Source organism: Microcaecilia unicolor, chromosome 1 (assembly GCF_901765095.1).
Source record: "Microcaecilia unicolor chromosome 1, aMicUni1.1, whole genome shotgun sequence".
Taxonomy (NCBI): domain Eukaryota; kingdom Metazoa; phylum Chordata; class Amphibia; order Gymnophiona; family Siphonopidae; genus Microcaecilia; species Microcaecilia unicolor.
In genome coordinates this window covers 703476560-703502114 of record NC_044031.1, presented here as the reverse complement: position 1 = coordinate 703502114, position 25555 = coordinate 703476560, and the positions used below count along the sequence as shown (strand labels likewise).

At 43.0% G+C, this 25555-nt stretch overlaps 1 protein-coding gene across 2 annotated transcripts in view; it reads left to right on the top strand.

Moving 5' to 3' along the window:
* The first annotated feature begins 592 nt into the window (after nt 1–592).
* Nucleotides 593–25555, top strand: part of LIPC (lipase C, hepatic type) — a 165778-nt gene continuing 140815 nt past the window's right edge. For both annotated transcript variants that reach the window (XM_030188843.1, XM_030188837.1), the window contains exon 1: nt 593–709. In XM_030188843.1, coding sequence (XP_030044703.1) covers nt 628–709 — 82 coding nt within the window. In that variant the 5' untranslated portion in view covers nt 593–627. The remainder of the gene's footprint in view (nt 710–25555) is intronic.

Sequence of the window (25555 nt, the reverse complement as noted above, 5' to 3'; positions counted from 1 at the left end):
CACCCCTTCGCGGACCCGTCCTCGGAGATAGTCGCCCATGGAGATGGGCGTCCGAGTTCAATTATGCCCCTCCATGTGAACTATCTATGTAGCCTGTGAGCACAGATTCAATTTGTGTCTGCTTAAAAGGGTGATTGGCAGATCAGAACTCCATCCTATCACTTCTTGGTTAGAAAGTAATGGAAAAGTTTAAGACACTGGGCATTTCTAGGTCAGGCTTGAATGTCTGAAAAACACATTTTGACACCGTCTACATTTAGGAATTGCTTAGCTGTGGCTCTTATTCCCTGTGGCCATTTCGTAATTTCTTCAGACTGCTACACTGATCAACCAAGTCTGAGATCCCCATGTATGACCTTTGGTGGAATTTTAAAACACTCGCCGCATTTTAATTCCTTCAGAATAGAGCCTGAGCGCTTTGTGAAGGGAATCAAAGAGCAACTCAATAAGGTAACAGGCCATTTAAATACAAACTTTTCTGTGCCGAGCAGCAGGACCTGAGTTTTGAAGGTTAATTATTAATGTGATCTCGTCTCTTACAATGTATTGATTGATGTGTAATTTTCTGGGGGGGGGGGGGCGGATTTTTCAGGAGAGCAAAGCAGCAAAGGCCTCAGTTCTCTAAACATGGGAAGTTTGAAATTCCTCTCTCTTGCGCTGCTTTTCTTCACCACCAGCCAAGTACATTCAAACAACACACAGAGAAAAGGTAAGACACCAAGAGAAATGGCAGTTATGAAATTGTTGTTGCAGTATTTCACATTTTAATCTTAATGCTGGATATGAGAGTTATTTTAAGTTAATTAACACAAATGACTATAGAAGGCTAAAAGGAAAGGTGATTACTACTGTCTGCAGTTTTAGAAGAGAAAAGCTGTAAATGACACTACGAAAAATTCATTTTGAGACAGTAATAGAACTGTGAGAATGTCATCTGACCTCCAATCAGCAATACAGCTGACAAGCAGGCTTTTGCACTGGGATGTATGTACCAGGGAAAGATTTTAGCTTTAATGAGTTATTCATAAGCATACACGGAAATAAAGGCTAATAAATACAAATTTTAAAAAATAGATAAGGTGAAACTAAGTGCATTTCTTGATGATAAGCATACAGCATTCATAAAAGAGATCTCTAACCACAAGAAAAAATGCCCGGCATCCTTACGAACAGGGGAAGTCATGAAATACTGTCTCGGTTAACTTTCTTCACTTTAACACTTAATTTCCAACTTGCATTTCTCAATTGCTTCTGGGATTCGCTGTCCTGCAGTTGGAAATTGTCACATGCATTAAAAGCCCAGATTGTCTCTGTGTCCCAGATTGAGCAGAAGTGGCTGAGATACTTGTTTCATTTAGGAGAAGCACAAGCAAAACGTCTTTTTAAAAATGTAATTCAGTTGGCAGTTAAAAATAAATCATTAAAAAAAACTCTTCATCTCTTGATTTGTATTTCTTCAAGGGTCCTTTTACCAAGCTGAGGCCCTTTATACCACAGTGGGTAAAAAGGATGAAAAAAAGAAATGGTCATGAAGTAAGATTTCACTTACCACGTGGCTATGAGGGGGGAGCACTAACCGCCACGCATTGAGGCGATGGTAAACGCTCCCGTGCTAACCCAGCACTTCCTCAACCTTACTCACAGAGGTCAGCCCTCTGTGGTTAATGTCTTGGAAGTAGTTGAAAAATATTCACAGGTAGTATGTGGTGCTGCCAGACTGGCGCCTGCAGAAATATTTTTCAAATATTTTCACTAGCCCCAGAAATGCCACGCACTGGGGGTATAACTACCATCAGCGCCCGAATTGGGCCAGTGGTAGCTCTAGATTGGCGCATGGTAAGCCCGCCGCCACTTTGTAAAAGGACCACTCAGTGATTAAAGGTTTTGAAAACTCCCTGGTTAAGCAGTACCACTTTTACTAATGAAAAAGCTGGGAGACTGCTCTGCCAGCAGTTCCCAAGACTGCCATGCAAGCGTCACAGTGCTGCAAGTCACATATGAATGCAAAAAGCCAGAGAGTGGATTCTGGCAAAGAAGTTTTTTGAACTGCCATGGTCATAATAGAAAGTGTCCACTGCTTGTTAAGAAATCAAAATATATTACATTAAAGAAAGGAGACCTAGAAATAAGACCAAGAGAAAAGTAACAGAGCCTTAGGGAGTAGGCAAGTTGATAACACTGAAAAATCTAGCACTGCTGCTTTAGGGGCCCTTTTACTATCCGACGGAAGGGCTACTATTGGGTTTGTTGGCGGGAAATCAGCACTACCATTGGGCTCGTTCAGGAGCCTGGCGGTAGTTCCGGCTCCCAGCACACCCTGTTTCCGGCACTAGGAGATTTTTTCTTTTCAAGTGCTGGAGGTGTGCCTGGCAGTAATCAGGCAGCGTTGTGTGCTGCCCAATTACCACAGGGCTAGCATTGGAGCCCTCACCGCCTCCAAAATAAGAGGCAGTAGGGGCTCCCCCAGCAATAGCCATGCAGCAATGTGTATCGTTAGCGCACAGCCATTTGCTGACCCTTTAACGAAAAGTACCTTTTACCTATGGTGGTAAAAAGTGGGCCTCAGCGCGTGACAATCTCGTGCAGAGACACCACCACGGGCCACCTTTTAATGCCGTTTGGTCAAAGAACCCCTTAATGACACACCATCTTTCTTTTGATGAGTTTTGTATTCTCAAAGCTGCTGAGCAGAAAAAGAATTAAAATTTAAAAAATGGTTGCATACAAGAATGAAAGATTACCCACAGAATGAAACCACTGAAATTAAGTACGTAAGTATTGCCATACTGGGACAGACCAAAAGTCCATCAAGCCAAACATACTCTTTCCAACAGTGGCCAATCCAGGTCACAAATACCTGGCAAGAACCCAAAACAGTGCAATACATTTTGTGCTGCTTATCCTAAAAGCAGTGAATTTTCCCCAAGTCCATTTTAATAATAGTCTATGGACTTTTCCTTTAGGAAGCCGTCCAATACTTTTTTAAACCCCGCTAAGCTAACCACCTTTACTACATTCTCTGGCAACGAATTGCAGAGTTTAATTACACATTGAGTGAAGAAAAGGTTTCTCCAATTCATGTTTCTCCAAATTTACAACTTTGTAGCTTCATTGCATGCCCCCTAGTTCTAGTATTTTTGGAAAGAGTAAACAGATGATTCACGTGTACCCATTCCACTCCACTAATTATTTTATAGACCTCTATCATATCTCCCCTCAGCTGTCTTTTCTCCAAGCTGAAGAGCCCTAGCCGCTTCAGCCTTTCCTCATAGGGAAGTCATCCCATCCCCTTTATCATTTTCGTTGCCCTTCTCTGCACCTTTTCTAATTCCATTGTATCTTTTTTGAGATGCGGTGACCAGAATTGAACACAATTTATTAATTTATTTGTATTTAAGTTTAGCTCATTAAGATACACATCATTCCATCTTTTGATTGCATGTTACCTTTTCCATTAAAAACAAAACTCTTTTTCATTGTAAAAATATGAACAAAGAGCACAGCTGGTGCGTTTATGCAGAATAATCCTCATTAAAAATATACAACATCACAATGAAACCAGGAATCCTGGAAAGAGAAACACTGTATATACTCTGCCAAAAAAATGCCCTAACCTATCCCTTCTGCACACATTCAGCTGGGACGTGTAACTCCCACACTGTTCATAAATTAGCAGTGCTCCAAGCCTAGTCTCCAAGGGCTTTATCTACAGTAAATTATTTTACTCGGTACAGTCCCAGGTGTTTTTACACAGCATTGGAAAAATAATGTGAATGTTTCAGGTTTGATGCCAATTATTTTTCTTGTTACCTAAAATAATATGACTGTGAAAAATTAATTTAGAATTATCCATTTCTGCATGCCCTACACATGAGGTGTTCAGCTTCTTTAACACTGTGACTACAGTTCCTCTGTTTGGCAAACTGACTCCACACAGTGTGTCCCAGGATGCACCGCATGGTGTCAGACACCGCCATTTTGGAAGATGGTGCCCTGGAGCCAGGAGCAAGGAAGCATCACTCCTGTCTCTTATTCAAGGTCTGCAGGGACTCTGGGAGGATCACAGAGAGGTTGGGGTATACTAAACTACCATGGATTTATTTTGGGGGTTTCAGGAGAGGAACAGGAGGCATGGAGTCCCTTCTGGGGTTGGGGTTGAGGGATCATGGCATGGGGGTCCTTTCAGGGGTAGAAGATCGGGAAATCAGGGGGGGTCCACTAGACCAGTGATTCCTAAGTCCAGTCCTGGAGTACCCCTTGCCAGTCAGGTTTTCAGGATATCCACGATGAATATTTATGAACCTGATTTGCATACACTGCCTCCATTATATGCAAATCTCTTTTATACATATTCATTTTGGATATCCTGAAAACCTGACTGGCAAGGGGTATTCCAGGACTGGACTTGGGAAACACAAAACTGCTATGGTGTGTGCTATTTTTTCTGAGAGGGGACACTTTTTAATACGGTGATAATTTCAATATCATTAGTTTGCTGCATTGAGGAGCAAAACTTTTGCATTCAGCCTGCGTTAAGCCATCAGCACATGTTTTTAATGCAAATTTTCTGCATCAGCTCCTGAGCCTACAGAGAGCAGTACAATTGTATTCCCTCACACATACCTTTATAAATGGATATTAAACTGGGATCTTTATCTTGCCCGTGACCTGTTTGTTCAATGATAACAGCTCTGCCAACATTATTTCTTAAACTACGTGTAAAGCCTAGATGCTGTGTTCACATAAGTTTCCATTCAGAAAAAGTATACATCTGAGGTTTACTTACCTGTTAATACAACACCGCTGTTATATACAATTGGGTCAAATAAAGGCCAAGGACCATTTTTATTGCCCATTCTAATTATTACAAGCCATCACAGCTTTTCACAGGAATTCTCCTCATATTGACCTAGTGTTTACATGTGGGAGCAGCAAGAACAGGGAGGGCTTGATTCACCAAATTCTACCCCAGTGTTACCCATATACTCTACCATATTAGTGCATCCTAACTCTGTTAATGAATGCAATTAGGAACTAGGTCCCACTGCATAAATGATGCACATTAATACATGTTAGTGCACGATATCAAGGTAACATGTCATAGAAAATCTAGCCCATTTGGCTTCTACGTGGTGAATAGAACACAATAGAACGTTTGGGGAGCGTGCCAGGTGCCCTTGACCTGGATTGGCCACTGTCGGTGACAGGATGCTGGGCTAGATGGACCTTTGGTCTTTCCCAGTATGGCACTACTTATGTACTTATGTACAATGTGCAACTCTTATAAATACATATATAGTTATACAATTTTGTAATACCCATTTTCCACATGTAAAACATAGTTTATATATGGAAAATGCTTTATAAGATTACCCCCCAAAGTGGTTGAGAGAAAAGAAAAACAGGATAACATCACAGGCATCTATCTAAACTTCACCAAGGATAGTATGACCATCATCTTAATAGAATGCAGATGAACTGTGTCCCAGCCAGGACACCGTACCTGAGAAAAAACAATAGAGACAGGGCAGAAATCAGAATTTGTGAAATCCAACAGTGTAACAAAGAGCAGAAAGCAAGCTAGTAACATCTTACAGAGTGTGTGCATGGTCACAACCTCAAATGGACAGGTTGAGGCTCCTACCTTCTCCACAAAGGAAGAGCAATTTTCAAAGTCATTCCCTCAGGTAAAATAGCATTTTACCCTAGAAATGGACTATTTGAAAACTGCTAAACCTGTGAACTGGAAAAAGTATGCACATTATACAATAAACGCACTTACTTATACTTGCATGTTCCTGAGGACAGGGTTAAGGCAGGGACTGAGACAACACATGCCATTTTGCATTTTCAAAAATGCATGCTCTGTTCACGAGAACAACTATCCACAGCAAAAGCAGGTGCAATTTCAAAGTGAAAATACTTATGGAAAATACTTATGGAAAGTGTTGTTAACTTTTCCGTGGTAACTGCCTGCTTTGTCATTTCTATTCTATTCTATTTCTGTTGATGGCTCTCTCATTCTCCCTGTCTCCTCGGCTCGAAAACTTGGGGTTATCTTTGACTTTTCTCTGTCCTTCTCTGCTCATATCCAGCAGACCGCCAAGACCTGTCATTTCTTTCTATACAACATCCGTAAAATCCGCCCCTTTCTTTCTGAGCACTCTACCAAAACCCTCATCCACACCCTTGTCACCTCTCGTTTAGACTACTGCAATCTGCTTCTTGGTAGCCTCCCACTTAGTCACCTCTCTCCTCTCCAATCGGTTCAAAACTCTGCTACCCGTCTCGTCTTCCGCCAGGGTCGCTTTACTCGTACTACCCCTCTCCTCAAGTCACTTCACTGGCTCCCTATCCGTTTTCGCATCCTGTTCAAACTTCTTCTACTAACCTATAAATGTACTCACTCTGCTGCTCCCCAGTATCTCTCCACACTCGTCCTTCCCTACACCCCTTCCCGTGCACTCCGCTCCATGGATAAATCCTTCTTATCTGTTCCCTTCTCCACTACTGCCAACTCCAGACTTCGCGCCTTCTGTCTCGCTGCACCCTACGCCTGGAATAAACTTCCTGAGCCCCTATGTCTTGCCCCATCCTTGGCCACCTTTATATCTAGACTGAAAGCCCACCTCTTTAACATTGCTTTTGACTCGTAACCACTCGCCTCCACCTACCCTCCTCTCCTCCTTCCTGTACACATTAATTGATTTGATTTGCTTACTTTTTTTTTTGCCTATTAGATTGTAAGCTCTTTGAGAAGGGACTGTCTTTCTTCTATGTTTGTGCAGCGCTGCATACACCTTGCAGCGCTATAGAAATGCTAAATAGTAGTAGTAGTAGTAGTAGTCATTAATATGTGTTATGATAGAACATGTTAACTTCAGTGCTGCCCTCTCTACCCCTTCCCCATCCATATTCATATAAAATTCTGTGTTACGTTTAAAATCCTAGATTTAGCCTGCAGTAACAACATTCGCCGCACATATTAATGTGGCAGAGGGTAGATTCAGTGGTAATCTAAGGAAAAGTTTCTTTAAGAAAGGGTGGTGGATGCATGGAACAGCCTCCCGGTGAATATGGTGGAGACAAGGACAGTATAAGAATTTAAGAAAGCAGGGAGAAGCACTGAGGATCTCTGAGGGAGAGGAAGAGATTGTAGGAGATGTGGATAGGCCTTATGGTCTTTACCTGCCATCTTATTCTCTGTTTCTATGTTAAAACCTAGTCCAGTGGTTCTAAAACCTGTCCTGGGGGCTCCCCAGTCAGTCTGATTTTCAGAATATCCACAATGAATATTCATGAGAGAGATATGCATGCACTGCCTCGGGTGAGAGCGTAACCTCTCCAACCAGAGTGCCCCCCCCCCCCCCCGAGTCTCTTCATTTTGGAACTTCCTCACACCAGCCTCCCTCCAGAGCTAATGAAGTACCCGCACTCTGGGAAACAAAGGTGCCATGGCTGAGGAAGGGGGTTTAACAGCCCAAGGACTCCCCTTTCATTTTATCACAAATGTATCAATTGTGCTAGTTATCAGGGCCACAGCCGAGGGGGGAGGGGGGGTTAACCGCCCGAGAACTCCCCTTTCGCCTTACCATGGCCACATTGAAGAAGCAATAAGAGACACAGAAACACCGAAGTGCAGAATAGAGCTGCCATCTGCCCTCCCATTTTATACATCATCTATTTTTTAAAAGTGCTCATTGTTACTTATCAGCTCACTGCAAACTAAGCTCAGTGCTTCATTCTGGTTTTCCAGCTAAGAAGCACATGCTGTTCCTTTCCATATTAGCAAGCAAAGGTCAATAAGAAAGAGATAGCTCATGTGAGATGCACAGTACAATGACAGTGAATGAGAACATGTTGCATCCAGTCAAGGATACAAAGAAGTTGATATTCAGAAGTATTTCTGTGACAGGCGGAGGGTGCCAAATATCACAGGTGCCAGCTCCATCCCCCTAACTCTATAAATTTGTGTGCCCAAATTAGGGCTTAGCATGCAAATTTGTGCAAATAATTTATAGAATAAGTCAGTTGCATGCATAGTTTAATAATTGGCTGTTTATTGGAGTTAACAGCAAATTATTGGCTTTTATTGGTATTAACTGAGGCTTATTAGCACAAATTAACAATTGCACCCACAGCTGCCTTTAGTTGCTATTCTAGAAGCTGTGCATGCAAATTCTATCACACAGAACTTCTAGGGAGCATGGACAAAGGAGGGGCATGGGCGGGTCAGGAATTACACACCTAACTGCCAACAGTTAGGCTCAAGGACTTACACCAGCCTACAATAGCCATACTAGGTCAGACCAATGGTCCATCCAGCCCAGTATTTTGCTTCCGACATTTGCCAATCCAATCAGAACGACAAGTGAGCTGATTAAATTTGACGATGACACAAAATTATTCAAAGTTGTCAAAACACATGTAGACTGTGAAAAATTGCAGAAAGACCTTAGGAAACTGGCAATCCAAATTTATTTTAGTTATATTTATACCCTGTGCTTTCCCACTCATGGCAGGCTATATGCGGCTTACATATACAGGTACTTATTTGTACCTGGGGCAATGGAGGGTTAAGTGACTGAAGTGGAGCTGTGCCTGAAGTGGGAATCAAACTCAGATGCTCAGGACCAGAGTCCACCACCCTAACCACTAGGCCACTCCTCCACATGACATTTACTGTGGACAAATGGAAAGTGATGCACATTGGGAAGAATAATCCAAATCATAGTTACCTGATGCTAGGGTCCACCTTAGGAGTCAGCACTCAAGAAAAAGATCTAGGTGTCATTGTAGACAATACACTGAAATCTTCTGTCCAGTGTGCGGCAGTAGCCAAAAAAGCAAACAGGATGCTAGGAATTATTAGGAAAGGGATGGCAAATAAGAACAAGAATATTATAATTCCTCTGTATTGCTCCATGGTGCGACCTCACCTTAAGTATTGTGTGCAAGTCTGCTCACTGTATCTCAAAAAAATATATATATATAGCAAAATTAGAAAAGATTGAAAGGAGTGTGACCACAATGATAAAAGGGATGGAATGCCTCTCATATGAGAAAAGGCTAAAGAGATTAGAGCTCTTCAGATTGGAAAAGAGATGGCTGAGGGGGGATATGATTGAGGTCTATAAATTCCTAAGTGGTGTTGAACGGGTAAAAGTGAATTGATTTTTCACTCTTTCACAAAGTACAAAGACTAGGGGACACTCACTGAATTACATGGAAATATTTTTAAAACAAATAAGAGGAAATATTTTTCCACTCAAAGAATAGTTAAACTCTGGAACTCATTGCCAGAGGATGTGGTAACAGCAGTTAGGGTATCTGGGATTAAAAAAAGGTTTGGACAAGTTCCTGGAGGAAAAGTCCATAGTCTGCTATTGTGATAGACATGGGGGAAGCCACTGCTTGCTCTGGGATTGGTAGCAAGAAATATTGCTATTATTTGGGTTTCTGCCCGGTACTTGTGACCTCGATTGGCCACTGTTGGAGGCAGGATACTGGGCAGGATGGACCATTGGTCTGACCCAGTATGGCTATTTTAATGTTTGTATGTTCTTATTTTACATATATTACATTACAATCACCGCTTATGTGCCGATCGTACCAGAAACTAGATTAGAGCGACTTACAATGCAAAAAGATTTGAGAATACCTTTGAATATACAGTATGAAAATTCAGAACTAACATCAATGATAAAGCTTAGAATCATTAGATAAATCTATGATGTAACCACGTTTTCAAAGATTTTTGAAATGGATCAAAATTGATCTGATAATGTATAAAAGTTGGCAGTTCATTCCACCACTTAGTTAGTTGATAGAGGAATGACAATCCCATCTCTTTTTTATATACAACCCCCTGGGGCGATAGATATTGAAATTTTAGAAAATGCCGTGAACTACTCACATACCTCCCAATATTGAAAACCATTTAACTAGCCAGGAATGGCACCTGGCCGGTTAAATGGTACTTAGCCGGCTATCTGGCGATATTCAGCAAGAGATAGCCAGCTGTCTTCCGCTAAATATAGCCAGTTATATTGCCCGATATAACAGACTATCTGCTGATTTTTATTGCAAGTTTGGTGGCCATATTTGGCTGCCAAAATAGCAGGGGATATCTTTGGCTGGTTTAAACATAACCAGCCAGCATTGAATATTGGCTTGGCTGGTTATGTTTAAACCAGCCAAAATTAAACTCGATATTCAATGCCGGTCACCAGGCCTGGCATTGAATATCCGAGCTCAGCGCTGACCGAGGGAGGCAGCCCAGCTACCCCCTGCAGTCTGAATATCAGCCCCATAGTTTTTATCAACCATTATTATAAGTGATAGCATATTTTGTGGCGCCAATCTGTTAAGTATCTGAAAGGCAAAACAGCATAGATATCACTGGAGTGTTCGCCTTTTCACAATCATAATTTTTGTTCAGGAAGAACATAAAAACTTTGGGGCCCTTTTACTAAACCACAGTAGGCTCTACAAGTGTGCAGTGTGTGTCCAAATGAGACTACCGCCAGGCCACATGCCCTCCTGTTGATAATTTCAGATTTGGCGAGCGCCCATAATGCATGGATGAATTATTTATTTATTTCCTCCTATGTGGGTCGGTTCCAGTGGTAATCAGCACTTGTTGCGCGCCGACTGGTCACTGTGTGTGTAGTGCATGGGTCTTTACCGCTAGATCAATTGGTGGTGTTGAGGGCTCAGGCCGGTTTTGGGTGCACGCTGGTTTCATTTTTACTGGTTCTGGCTCTTCCTTTCTGGAGAGTCCATCAGCATTACCATGTTCATTGCCGTTCCAGTACTTACAACAGAAGCTTTTACCACCTCAGTGTTACAAGAAATTCTACCCACTTCTCCAGCAATTAATATGTTGGAAGAAATGAGTTATTTTGGGGAAAATAGCTCGAGAGCAACTCGCTACTGTTTATAATTTAAGAGCAAGCGCTGTATTTATAAGTTTTAGGATATTAATTTCTCCACCAATCACCAAAGGTGATAATTGCAATAAATTAAATATATTAAGTATATATACTCAGAACACAAAGAGACCGTATTTTTAGTTTCAAAAAGATTGATTTAATATACAATTGCACACGAGAGGTAGGTTTTAAAAGAGGAATCTTTACAGGTAATCTGTGCTTAAAATAGAACAAAGTAGCAGGTCTAGATCAACTTACAAGTCCTTGTTACAAGCATGCTGTGGTCCAGCAGGACTGATGAGCACATGTTGAGGACAGGAGGCATCAGCAGATCCCAAGAGAGCAGCAGGTCCCAAGAGGAGGAGGTTCCAAGAGGGCAAGCTGGGCTGTTTCCAGGCCTTTTATAATGTTAGCAGAGAAGCATGGTGTGTGCATGTCTTGGATATTTTGCAAGGCATTATGGTTAATGTAGTCTGTTCACATGACCACATTATAAGTCCTTCTTTCTGCAGATGTCCTGGCGTCCATTTGTCTGATAGATGATTGAGCTTCTTTTGTCTGATAGATGGGCTTCTGAGTCTGAGTAATAGGTGGAGTTTCACTGTCTTTTGTTGCTGTAGCCTCTGTGATTGATTCTTTGGATAGGTGTTGATGGGCTTAGGTAACCACCCAGGCTAGTAGTTTTCCAGTGGAGAGGGGGGAAGTAAAGTCTTTGCAGCTGTATATTTTATATGATTTGGATCTGATCCAGCAAAACCAATAACTCTGAGAATTAAACTTATATCATGCTACATATTTCAGTAATAAACTGATACCGTTACATTCCCTCTCTTGGCTCCGAGTGAAAATAAATTTTTAATATATTGGAATGAGGAGCCATAAAATGAACTATAAAAGCTAAAATTAAAAAAAAACAACTCTAACTTAGTACAGTAGCATAATTTCAAAAGAACAATAGCAAAGGTACTGAACTGTTTACATGGGCATGTGTATTGGGAGAGGTGAATCTTTTAATAATGGACATTGAACAGACTGGACCGTGCAGGTATTTTTCCTGCCGTCATCTACTATGTCACATCACTATGAATCTTGGAATATGTCCTTAGCTGGGATATGACTGTTATAAGCAAAAAGACTCATCATTATTACTTTGTTTGCTCATGATTTACATTTAGGTAGCTAGGGTTAAGTTTTCTGTGGTCAGTTTCATTAGACTTCCATTCAGTCAGGTGGCAGAGTATGGCTTTGCTCTGGTTTAAAATAGGATTGCAAGTACACTTTATATGACTTCAGCCACACAAGCGTCATTTTGCTCTATTTCCAGAGACCACCTCTTTTTGTGTCACCTGCTCAGGGGCATAGGCTGCTCCCAAGTTTATGCCACAGGATATCTTACCCAGTATGCTAGCCAAATCAATAGCATGAGAGTGCGCAATTGACCAATTTACCACCGCAATGGGGTGGAACAATCTATTCAGTCATATTTTCAGCGTTTGACATTCCAAGGAAAAATATTCTATGAATGTTTCCTAACACTGTGAATGTTTCCCTATATTCTCTATTTCAGAGGCTAACTGAGGTATTCACAGCAGTGATAAGCAAGAGTGTAAATGTGGAGCTATTATACTACTGTTTCATTAGAAACAAGAAAGACATATGTATGCAATTATAATAATTTCCTAGGCTACTATTACACACAAAACAATTATTCCTATCATTCCTATGCAATAATATTTACTTAATCATTGACCAAATTAAAAAAAAACAGAGTCATGGTATAGTGCCATGAACTACCTTTCAGAGAGAAACCTTTTATTTTTCAGAGAGAAACCTTTTATGGGTAATGAGTGTGGTAAAAGGTTACCATATTTATCTGCTTTAGCAGTGTTTAATGTTGCTCTTTAATAGACAATACTCATGTGTTTAATGTTGTAAAGAATTTAGAAAAGATATGTTAATTTTGCTTTGCACACAGCCAATATTTCATTCCAGGGAGAGACATTGTGTGCGTTCTGGCTGTAATGTAGAATAAACTAAAAAGGTCAGAAACATTCCCTGTACTGATTGTACCTAATAGATCATGTAAAGAGAAACCTTCGCTCATATTTTCAAATATATACATGTGAATATATAACCTTAGATAGCAATTGGTAGAACTTAATATACGTGAGCCATAGCTTGAATGATTCTTTTCTATAGCTTGCCTGCCAGTGAAAATGGTCTCTCTTTTTTTTTTTTTTTTTTTTTCTTTCTTTCTTGGACAATGTGAACTAATGGAGGGACTGTTAGTAGGGAGGGTCTATGAATGTCTGTGTCTATTTTCATGGTACCCCATAACATAAAACAAACATGTAACATGGAGACCACATGACAAACAAACAAAGAACTGTATTAGGCCTTTAGGTCTCCGATCGTCCATTCCAGATCCAGGATTGAGCTTAACCTGCAAATAGAACATAAGAGCACGAAAGCAACGTACGCGGCATCCATCTTGGATTTGCCAAAGCATTTTCATTCATTTAGAACACAAAAGCATCATCTGTGGCATCCATCTTGGATTACCACAGCAGTTTCATTTACTATCTCATAAGTAGAACAACATAGATCTGTTTATTTTTTAAATATCCTAGCACCATAAAAATATTAATCTCGTAAGTAGAACAGAATCAGATCTATTTAAAATTAATAAAGCACCAAAAAGCAGCACCTGCGGCATCCATCTGGATTACCACCGCAGTCTCATTCATTTAGAAATAAGCAACAATTAGCAAAATTATATATGGTTTTTATCTCAAGTAGAACAGCATAGATCCGTTTATTTTTAAAATATAAGTAGAACGGGATCGGATCTATTCATTTAGAAATATATCTGAGATAGCCATATATATATATTAGTTACTAGCACCATTAAATCTTAGATTTAATCTTAGATTTACACTCGAACTCTGAAAAAGACAGAAAAACACATTATACATTAATTTAGCAGGTCACATGGCTCTCCGGTTCTGGTGGGGGGGGATCCCTCTCTTGTTCACAGTTCCTTCCCATAACCTTATATCATTGTATGCAAGCAGCAGCGTGCAGTGCAGACAGGCTTTACTTTCTTAAGCTTTAGTTTCTTTTCTATAAAAATAAGCATATCTTGTTAATTCACATTAAAGCACAATATTAAGTTTCAGCTCCAGCGGGAGTTACCTATTATAAGGAGGCATTTTTAAAACTTCTTACCCAGTATTTTAGTTTCAACTCCAGTGGGAGTCACTCATCAGAAAAAAGACATTTCTAAATCCTTAAACAATATTATATCAAAAACAAATTACAACAGAAGCTATCACAGAGAGACATTTTAAATCTGACTTATTGCAAAGAGACATTACTAAATCTTAAATGTTCAAAAGAACAATAGAAGCTATATTTTTAATTAAAAGAACAATAGAAGCTACATTTTAAATCAAGAGAACAATAAAAGCTACATTTAAAATTAAAAGAACAATAGAAGCTACATCTTTAATTCTTATCAGTGTTACAAAGGGCCATTGCAAAAACTTTTTCTATATTCCTGTCACCGCAGAAGCCCACATGAGTGCTCGGGACACCTAGTGTTATTTGGAAAAACAATCAGGTGTACTTCTTTAGCTGAGATATGTGTACCCATTTTGTCTTTCCCTGTGGAAAGCTGATCTGATATACCACTGGGGATATACGGTTGGATACTGTATAAGGGCCATTCCAACCTGCAGAGAGGGCATGGTCCCGTTTTCCCTTGAAGAGCTTACGGTACATTACCTGAGAACCTACTTCAAAGAGGGGGCTGATAGCGGAATGTAGACTTTTAGATTGAGCTGCTTTCTCCAGGGCTTGAGTGACTCTGGCTTGCAGAGTGGTTTTATCCTCTACTAGTTGTTTGATATATTGTACAAAAGTAGGGTCTGTCTCATCATCATTTGGGTCCTGATTGATATAGTCACTAGAAATTAGGAGTGGCATAGTGTGTCCGAACAGTATCTGATAAGGGGTTACATGTGAATTCAGGCGGGATGTACTGCGTATGGATGCTAGTATCAAAGGCAATTTCTGAGCCCAATCTTTGCCTGTTGAATTTACAACCTTTCTGAGGGCCTCTTTTATGGTCCTGTTCATTCTCTCTACCTGCCCAGAACTCTGTGGGTGATATGGAACATGAAGCTTGTGTTTTATATTTAGGGCTTGTAACAGGACTGTGAAAATCTCACCCACAAATGCTGGTCCACGATCTGAGTCGATGATTTGAGGAGTGCCAAACCTGCAAATTACCTCAGAGAACAGTTTATTAGCAGCAGTCTGTGCAGTATGATTTTTACAAGGAAATGCTTCCACCCAGCCACTAAAAGCATCAACAATAACTAGAAGGTATTTGTATCCCTCTCTGGTCACTGGTAAATTGTCTATGAAATCAATTTGTAACCGGTGCCAGGGTCCTACCCTTCTCTGATGTAAAAGTGGTGTTGGTTTAGTCTGTCCTGCTTTAACTTGTGCACATTGTAGGCAGCCGCCTACCCAATCCTCCACTTCCTTTCTCATTCCTGGCCATGATGCCATGGCTTTAAAGCGACTGAGAGTTCCTTCTACTCCCTCATGCAAATATGAGTGGGCTAAACAAATCAGCTCTTGTCTAAATATTTGATCTGGTATATGCTCAGAAGTATCTTTACCAGATCTAGTGACAGCAGAAATCTGAGAAGCCAACATGTCTACCTGATGGTTAAAAGAAGCTTCAAGGGAATGGTGCGGGTCCTGGTGTGATTTAACATGACGTATCATTAATTTACCTGGATGACACTGTAACCAATTCCCAATCCATTTCCACAATTGTCCTTGCTGCAAGGGCTTGCCATCAGCAGTGCAGAAATCATTACGAGACCACTGACTCAGCCACCCTAAACAGGCTTGTACTACATAATCACTATCGCTGTATATCATTAAAGGGTGCGTTATGAGGCACTCGTGAGATACATTAGTGTCTATATGTGGACATGTGTGAGTCAATACAGCCTGGACAGCTAATACTTCTGCGTTCTGAGCTGAGGAATGACTATCAGATTTACCTTTTAGGACTTCCTGGTCTATGCTGAGGGCTGCGTACTGAGTATATCGTATACCTTTGTCCCAAAAGGAGGACCCATCCGTAAACCAAATGCTTCTAGGTGGTACTAAAGTCTTAGCCTCCTCTACAGGGGGCGCTGAGGGACATTGCAGGGGAGATTGCAGATTCTCTTGATAAGGGCAAGAGTGATTGGACCCAGTTTCAATCAGTGCATGGGCTAAAAGGCTTGGACTTTTCTGGATTTCAAATTGAACCCTTTTGTTCATTAAAACTAGGGTCCATTGTGCTAGTCTTGTGTTTGAAATGTGTGAGCCAGTAAGGGCACCTGAAATTATATACTTGAGGGGAGTGTGACCTGAGCAAATAGAGATTTGGGCCTCTCCACAGAGATGCTGGAATGTCTGAACTGCCCAAACAGCAGCTAGACATTCTCTTTCACATTCAGTGTACCTGCTCTCCACATCAGTCAGTTTACGTGATTCATATGCCACAGGGCAAAGTTTTCCCTGTTGATTACGCTGGAGAAGGACCGCAGCTAAAGCAGTCTCAGTTGTGGCTAACTTGATGGTGAAGCTTTTAGCAGGTCTGGATATATTAGTGCTGGAGCCTGTGCTGCAGCAGTTTTCAATCTAGACAGTGCTCTCTCATGCTCTTCAGTCCATTCCCAGTGACTTTTCTTTTTCAGGAGCCTATACAGGGGGCTTGCAATATCAGAGTACTGATAAATATAGGAGCGGAGGAAGTTGAACCCCCCTAACAGGACTCGCAAGGAATGGACATCGTGGGGAGCTGGTGCTTCCAGCAAGGCACGTACCTTACGGGTATCAGCTTGCCTCCCATCATTTCCCACTATGGTCCCTAGATACTGAACTGACTGTTGGACCAATTGAGCTTTACCCAGATTCACCTTGAAACCTGTTTCCTGAATTAAAGCAAGGACTCTTTCTGTGCGACCCTGAACTTCCTCTCTGTCAGAACCCACAATCAAAATGTCATCTACATATGAATGAACATATTTTCTATCCTGGACCCCCAATTTTTCTAGCATCTGTGTAACATGGAGGTGGCACAGGGTAGGGGAATTATGAAACCCTTGAGGAAGGCGGGTGAATGTGTATTGCTTGTCCTGAAATGTAAATGCGAATCTGTCTTGGCTTTCTGGATGAAGCTGAATAGCAAAGAAGCAGTTTGCCAAGTCTATTACAGAAAACCACTTACTCTCTGGGGTGATGGAGCTTAAGATATCTAGTGCAGAGGCAACAATAGGGGCTATAGTTTGTGTACCTTTGTTAATCTTTCGGTAGTCCACTGTGAGGCGCCAGTTTATGCCATCAGCCTTCTTTACAGGCCAAAGAGCTGAGTTGAAAGGAGATTGGGTTTCTCTAATTACTCCCTGTTTCATGAGATCTGATATAACACCCTGAAGTGCAGGGATTGCTTCCCTAGGATAGGGATACTGTTTCTGTGGTGGTACAGATTCTCCCTTAACTTTCACAGAGGATTTTATTTTCCCACAATCAGTGGCACTAGTGGTCCAGAGGTCTGGGAAAAGTTCTTTCCACCTGCTCTGCTCTGCTTCTGGCATTATCCCTGCTATTTTCTGCCACTTTGGTTTATAATACGGATCAATTTGTTTCTGCCACTCATAGTGAGGGCATTTCCATAGTATCTGATTACATAGATCCACTACCATGTTGTTTTTGTGTAGAAAATCAGAGCCTATTATCACTTCAGTGGATGTGTCAGGGCACTGCACTACTGTGGTATGAAATGTATCATCTCCTATTTTAAACTGTACATCTCCATATTGGTACCCCCTTTTCGTGTCTCCTGCAAAGGTGGACAGATTTATTGGCCCTATGGGATGTGATCCTGCAGGTATAAAGCTAGTGAGTGTTACGGCGGCACCAGTGTCCACTAATGCCAAAACTTTCCTGTGTCCTTGTCCAACCCACATCAGAGGTCTGCCCCCTGGGTCCCACTGCAGTTTGCAGAGTGGGGTCCACTGCGCATCCCTCCGATTCAGGCCGGACCCCTTATCCTAGGCTTCTAATGGAGGGGCCGATGGGGCTACCATGTGTGTTAGTGACAGACAGGCGGCTATGGCTTCTTCCTTTTCAGAGGGGGGCTCTTCCCTGTTTGCTGAGAGAACCTGCAGCACCCGCGCGGTAAGAACATCAAGGGGTTGTTGGTCCCAGTATGCCATGTTCTCACCATGAGTTTTTAAAATGCTAACCGCTTGCCTGCGAGTTTCATTATCTACATATATAGGAGCGGATTTTTTTCTTAAAGGTTTACCTTTATGGGAGCTTCGGTCAGAATGCAGCCCAGGTGGTGCATTCTTGGGTTGGGGAGCTGGATGCCGTGAGGGGGCCTGGGGGGCCTGCTCTTGGTATGGAGCTAGATCAGGGTATAAAGTGGGTACAGCTGCCGCCACTGGATGTACTGCATAAGGCTGATACCTTTGTACATTTCTGGCTTTCAGGCACAAATTCCTAGCAGAGGCAGGCTCACCTGGGGCCCAAGAACAGAGAGCTCTTGCAATAGTAGGATGCATGCCCTGACAAATTTCTCTCAACCTCTCATCATCTACTTTTACATCTAGTAGATCTCCTGGGATCTGCCTTCTGGAATCTCTTCCTTCCACTTCCCCTGTCATAATTAGTAAAATAATTGCCCTCCTTACATAATCTTCAATACCCTCATTTTTGCCCTGCTGGACATATGTATTTAAGATCTTGAACGTTCTCATGCCAAAGGACACACTTGCAGCGATTGCCAAATTTAGCAAAGAGAAACCCCTTTGTCTTGCCAATTGAATAGCTCCCTCCATCTGTTCTGCAAATTCAGGTTTGATACAGAGACGGATCAATTTAATTAATTCCTCTGTATCAATCCTCCCTTCCTGTTCTAATTTCCATAATGCCACGCAAGCTTGGGGGAACTTGTCAGGGTCTATCTTGCCTATTTGTCTGGCTATCACTTCTATATCTGTCTGTGAGAGGGGCTGAAAACTGATCATCTGGATGAGTCCACCCGGTAGCTGTCTAGCCTCAGATACTTTTAACACGGCTGAAACAGGCATGGCTGTGGCTGTATTTGGAGGGGCACATGGAAGGCCTGAGATAGCTGATGTCTGCACATGAGAATCCTGTATTTTTTCAGTGTTATTCTCACCTATAGGGGACGTCTGCAGTATTAGCTCTCTGGTTAGTTGTTTTAGGCCTGGGACCTGATTTGCTTGCATTTCTAAAGCTAAAATTTGGTTTTTCATTTGATTTTCCTGAGCTTGCTGATGTTCTATCTGCTGCCTAGAAGAGTCCAATTGATAATTTAAGCACCTATTCATTGTGAGCAAGAAATCCTTTTCTGTGCCTACCTGCTTGCATTCTTTCTCTTTAGCTAGTAATTTATCGTTCAATTCTGCATGCTCTTTTAAGGCTTTCTCACACATGGCCCACATTAACCAAGAGCATGCAGAAATTCTCTTGCTCCCTTCCTTAATTGAATATAAATTGCAATATTTTTCGAATTTGCTCTCCATATCAGAGATGCTACTAATGTCCTCCACTACGCTAGGGGTCCATGGATTGGGGCCCGAGGATTCTATGCATCGCTTAAGCACAGTGGGGTTATGTACACCTAGAATAGTGTGTTTCTCTGTGTATATGTCTTCCTCAGAATTATCTGCAAAATTAGTTTTTATTTTATGCCAGAGCATGCCTAAAATTTTTGTTATACAGTACATAAGGTACATAATTGCGTAAGTACTTAAGTATTGGCACGCTGGCAGGGACCAAATGTCCATTACGCGCAACATCTCAAGTAGTGCCCTGAAAACCTTATCAATTTATCAATCGGAAATTTAATTAATGAAACCTGATACTCAGTTCTCTATAAAGCAGCAAAATACGCTGAAACCTTCTGCTCAGTGTGCTGCTGCGGCTAGGAAAGCGAATAGAATGTTGGGTGTTATTAAGAAGGGTATGGAGTCCAGGTGTGCGGATGTTATAATGCCGTTGTATCGCTCCATGGTGCGACCGCACCTGGAGTATTGTGTTCAGTACTGGTCTCCGTATCTCAAAAAAGATATAGTAGAATTGGAAAAGGTACAGCGAAGGGCGACGAAAATGATAGTGGGGATGGGACGACTTTCCTATGAAGAGAGGCTGAGAAGGCTAGGGCTTTTCAGCTTGGAGAAGAGACGGCTGAGGGGAGATATGATAGAAGTGTATAAAATAATGAGTGGAATGGATCGGGTGGATGTGAAGCGACTGTTCACGCTATCCAAAAATACTAGGACTAGAGGGCATGAGTTGAAGCTACAGTGTGGTAAATTTAAAACGAATCGGAGAAAATTTTTCTTCACCCAACGTGTAATTAGACTCTGGAATTCATTGCCGGAGAACGTGGTACGGGCGGTTAGCTTGACGGAGTTTAAAAAGGGGTTAGATAGATTCCTAAAGGACAAGTCCATAGACCGCTATTAAATGGACTGGAAAAATTCCTCATTTTTAGGTATAACTTGTCTGGAATGTTTTTACGTTTGGGGAGCGTGCCAGGTGCCCTTGACCTGGATTGGCCACTGTCGGTGACAGGATGCTGGGCTAGATGGACCTTTGGTCTTTCCCAGTATGGCACTACTTATGTACTTATGTACTTATGTAATTTAAGAACAGTGCTATCTCATTCTATTTGCACAGAATACCTGCCCCCGTTCTGCACCAATTAATATGTTAGACTGTTAGACTTGCTGCCCACATTCGCCACGAATTAATATGTTACAAGAAATTCTACCCACTTCTCCAGCAATTAATATGTTGGAAGAAATGAGTTATTTTGGGGAAAATAGCTCGAGAGCAACTCGCTACTGTTTATAATTTAAGAGCAAGCGCTGTATTTATAAGTTTTAGGATATTAATTTCTCCACCAATCACCAAAGGTGATAATTGCAATAAATTAAATATATTAAGTATATATACTCAGAACACAAAGAGACCGTATTTGCAGCAAGTCTAACATCAGTACATGCTAACAGTTTTAATCCTGTATGCTTCATTTTGTGAATAGTGAGAAGTATCTTCTGACGGAAGCTTTTACCACACTCAGCACATGTGAATGGTTTTACTCCTGTGTGGATTCTCTGGTGCTTTCTTAGCTGCGATTTATGAATAAAAAAAACATAGTAACATAGTAAATGACGACAGATAAAGATCTGAACGGTCCATCCAGTCTGCCCAACAAGATAAACTCATTTTACATGGTATGTGATACTTTATATGTACTACTACTACTACTACTACTATTTAGCATTTCTATAGCGCTACAAGGCATACGCAGCGCTGCACAAACATAGAAGAAAGTCAGTCCCTGCTCAAAGAGCTTACAATCTAATAGACAAAAAATAAATAAAGTAAGCAAATCAAATCAATTAATGTGAACGGGAAGGAAGAGAGGAGGGTAGGTGGAGGCGAGTGGTTACAAGTGGTTACGAGTCAAAAGCAATGTTAAAGAGGTGGGCTTTCAGTCTAGATTTAAAGGTGGCCAAGGATGGGGCAAGACGTAGGGGCTCAGGAAGTTTATTCCAGGTGTAGGGTGCAGCGAGACAGAAGGCGCGAAGTCTGGAGTTGGCAGTAGTGGAGAAGGGAAAAGATAAGAAGGATTTATCCATGGAGCGGAGTGCACGGGAAGGGGTGTAGGGAAGGACGAGTGTGGAGAGATACTGGGGAGCAGCAGAGTGAATACATTTATAGGTTAGTAGAAGAAGTTTGAACAGGATGCGAAAACGGATAGGGAGCCAGTGAAGGGTCTTGAGGAGAGGGGTAGTATGAGTAAAGCGACCCTGGCGGAAGATGAGACGGGCAGCAGAGTTTTGAACCAACTGGAGAGGGGAGAGGTGACTAAGTGGGAGGCCAGCAAGAAGCAGATTGCAGTAGTCTAAACGAGAGGTGACAAGGGTGTGGATGAGGGTTTTGGTAGAGTGCTCGGAAAGAAAGGGGCGGATTTTACGGATGTTGTAAAGAAAGAAATGACAGGTCTTGGCGGTCTGCTGGATATGAGCAGAGAAGGAGAGAGAAGAGTCAAAGATGACCCCAAGGTTTCGAGCTGAGGAGACAGGGAGAATGAGAGAGCCATCAACAGAAATAGACAGGGCCGGTCTTAGCAAGTGCGGGGCCCTATGCAGACCAATTTGACGGGGCCCCACCCTAGCCCCGCCCCACCCCACCCTAACTCCGCCCCACCCTAGCTCCACCCCCACCCTAGCTTCAGAGCCGGCCACCCCTCCCTCCGAGCTCCAAGGCCCCCAGCTCCAGGGCTTGTCGATCCTACACAGTCAATGCCAACTGAAAACCATGTCTTTTTCACAAACACAGATACACCCTAATCCACTATAGAATTAAGTAGTAATATTTAAACTTTCTATTTAGACAAAAATTAAACTGAACCCCCAAGATGCCAGACTCTGCATACAATACAACACCACAGAAACAGAAAATGTCCCCTAGTACTGTGCAAAATATAAAGACAACAGATGTAAATTTGAAAAAAAACTAACAAATACCAGTCACCACTTTACAAATTAACAAATAGAAATAAAACAAATATAGAAAATAAAATAATACCATTTTATTGGACTAATACATTTAGCTTACAGAGGCCAAAACCTCCGTCCTCAGGTCAATACAGTATAGAGCTGTTACAGTATCCTATCCTGACCTGAGGAAGGGGGCTTTGTTCTCCGAATGTTTGTGAAAATGTATTAAAATTAGTCCAATAAAAAGATTACCTTATTTACATGTTCTATTATAAACATTTATTAACACAGCTACAATACTATATCCTAAAGCAAAAAAATAAAAATATATATTTTATTTACAGTTTGTCGTCTCTGGTTTCTGCTTTCCTCATCTTCTTTTCACTGTCTTCCTTCCATCCAGCATCTGTCTTCGCTCTCTCTCTACCATCCAGTGTCTGCCCTCTCTGCTGTCCCCTCCATCCAATGTCTGCCCTCTCTCCCTGCCCCTTTCGTGCACATCTGCCCTCTTTCTCTGCCCCTTCCATTCACTGTCTGCCCTTTCTCTCTGCCCCTTCAATCCACCATTTGCCCCCCCTCTCCCATCCATCCGGGTCTGCCCTCCCTCTCGCTCCCCCTTCCATCCAGGATCTGCCCCTCTCTCTGCCCCTTTTTTTCAGCCCCCAGTTCCAGCCCCACTATCCCACCAGTCCCCCGTTTCAGCCCCAGCCCTTTTCTCCCACCAGTCCCGAGCTTCAGCCCCCAGCCACTCCTCCCTGTCCCCTTTTCAGCCCCCAGTTTCAACCCCAGTCCCCAGCCCTTTTCTCTCACCAGCCCCAAGCTTCAGCCCCAGCCACTTCTATCTCCTTTTCCGCCCCCAGTACCCAGTTTCAGCCCCTGCCCCTTTTCAGCCTCCAGTCCCAGTACTAGCCCCCTTATCCCACCTACCCTCCTTTTCAGCCCCCAGTTCCAGCCCCCTTCATCCACATGCCTTGTATTAGAGCCCCCCTTTTCAGCCCCAGAACCATTCTCTCACCTGACCCACGCATGCCCTATTTTCCCACCAGCCCCATGCATGGCCCCCATTTCCCATATGGCCCCTTCTCAAACCCCAGTTCCAGCCCCCTTCTCCCATCTGAGAACCCCCATCCCACACCCTTCTCCCATCTGAGTCCCCCTTACCCCCTCCCCCATCTGAGAACCCCCACCCTGCAACCTTCTCCCATCTGAGTCCCCCTTACCCCCTTCCCCCAACTGAGAACCCCCATCCCACACCCTTCTCCCATCTGAGTTCCCCTTACCCCCTCCCCCCAAACTGAGAACCCCCATCCCACACCCTTCTCCCATCTGAGTCCCCCTGGCCTTACCCCCTCCCCCCAACTGAGAACCCCCATCCCACACCCTTCTTCCATCTGAGTTCTTCCCCCCCCGACCCACCTACCAACTCCTGCTGCACCCACTAACTTTAAAAAAAAAAATTGAGAATCGCTGAGTAGCAGGCAGCACCTCGCGTCTGCCCTGCTAGTAAAAATCTCCTGCACGTCGTCGGGCCGGCCTTCCCGCATTAAGTCCCGCCCTCCTCTGAGGTAATAGGCTCTTCCCGCATTAAGTCCCACCCTCCTCTGAGGTAATAGCCTATTACCTCAGAGGAGGGCGGGACTTAATGCGGGAAGAGCCTATTACCTCAGAGGAGGGCGGGACTTAATGCGGGAAGAGCCTATTACCTCAGAGGAGGGCGGGACTTAATGCGGGAAGGCCGGCCCAATGATGTGCAGGAGATTTTTACTAGCAAGGCAGACGCGAGGCGCTGCCTGCTACTCGGCGCTTCTCAAATTTTTTCAGAACAGCGATCGATCGTCGGGGGTGGGGGGGAGCGGCGGGCAGGGCGACCCCAGGCGCGCCGCGCGGGGCCCCCTTGAGCGCGGGGCCCTATGCGGCCGCCTCGCTCGCCTCGCCCTAAGACCGGCCCTGGAAATAGAAAACGGGGGGAGCGGGGAGGTGGGTTTGGGGGGGAAAATGAGAAGCTCGGTTTTGGTCATATTTAATTTCAGGTGGCGTTGAGACATCCGGGCAGCAATGTCAGACAAGCACGCTGAAACTTTGGTTTGGATGCAAGGTGAGATATCAGGGGTAGAAAGGTAGATTTGGGAGTCATCAGCATAAAGATGGTAGGAAAAGCCATGGGATGAGATTAATGAACCAAGGGAAGAAGTGTAGATGATCAGAGGCAAGGAAACTAGAAGGTGAACAGTTGGAGGAGAAGATGAGATCAAGACAGTGACCATCTTGATGAGTGGGGGAGGTGGAGCATAGTTGGAGATTAAAGGACGACGTTAAAGCGAGTAACTTGGAAATATAAGAGTTGGAAGGATCATTAGCAGGAATATTAAAGTCACCAAGGATGAGAGAGTGGGAGGAAGGATCATGGAAGAAGGCAAGCCAGGCGTCAAAGTCACTGAGAAAGGATGAAAGGGACTTATCAGGGGGACGATAAATGACCGCTATTCGAAGAGGCAGAGGAGAGAAAAGGCGGATAGAGTGGACTTCAAAGGAGGAAAAACAGTGAGATTGAGGTGGAAGAAGGGGTTGAAATCTGGAGGAGGGAGAGAGAAGTAGTCCAACACCGCCCCCACGGCCAGCAGGGCGAGGAGTATGTGAAAATAGATGACCGCCATGGCACAGGGCTGCGACTGAAGCAGAGTCATCAGGGCAGAGCCAGGTTTCTGTTATGGCGAGCAGATGGAGGTGACGCGAGATAAAGTGGTCCTGGATATAGGGGAGTTTGTTACAGATAGAGCGGGCATTCCATAGGGCGCAAGAGAAGGGCAGAGAAGTGGAGGGGAGTAGAGGAATAGAGATGAGGTTAGAGAGGTCACGGTGAGATCTGTAGAGTTTGGATAATAGTTGATGAGGAAGGCCAGGATTGGGATTGATGTCACCAGCTGAGAGTAAGAGAAGGAGTAAAAGAGAGCGGAGGAGAGTAGGAGAGGTGTGGCCACGAAGGCGTCGAAGGCGAGAGGTATT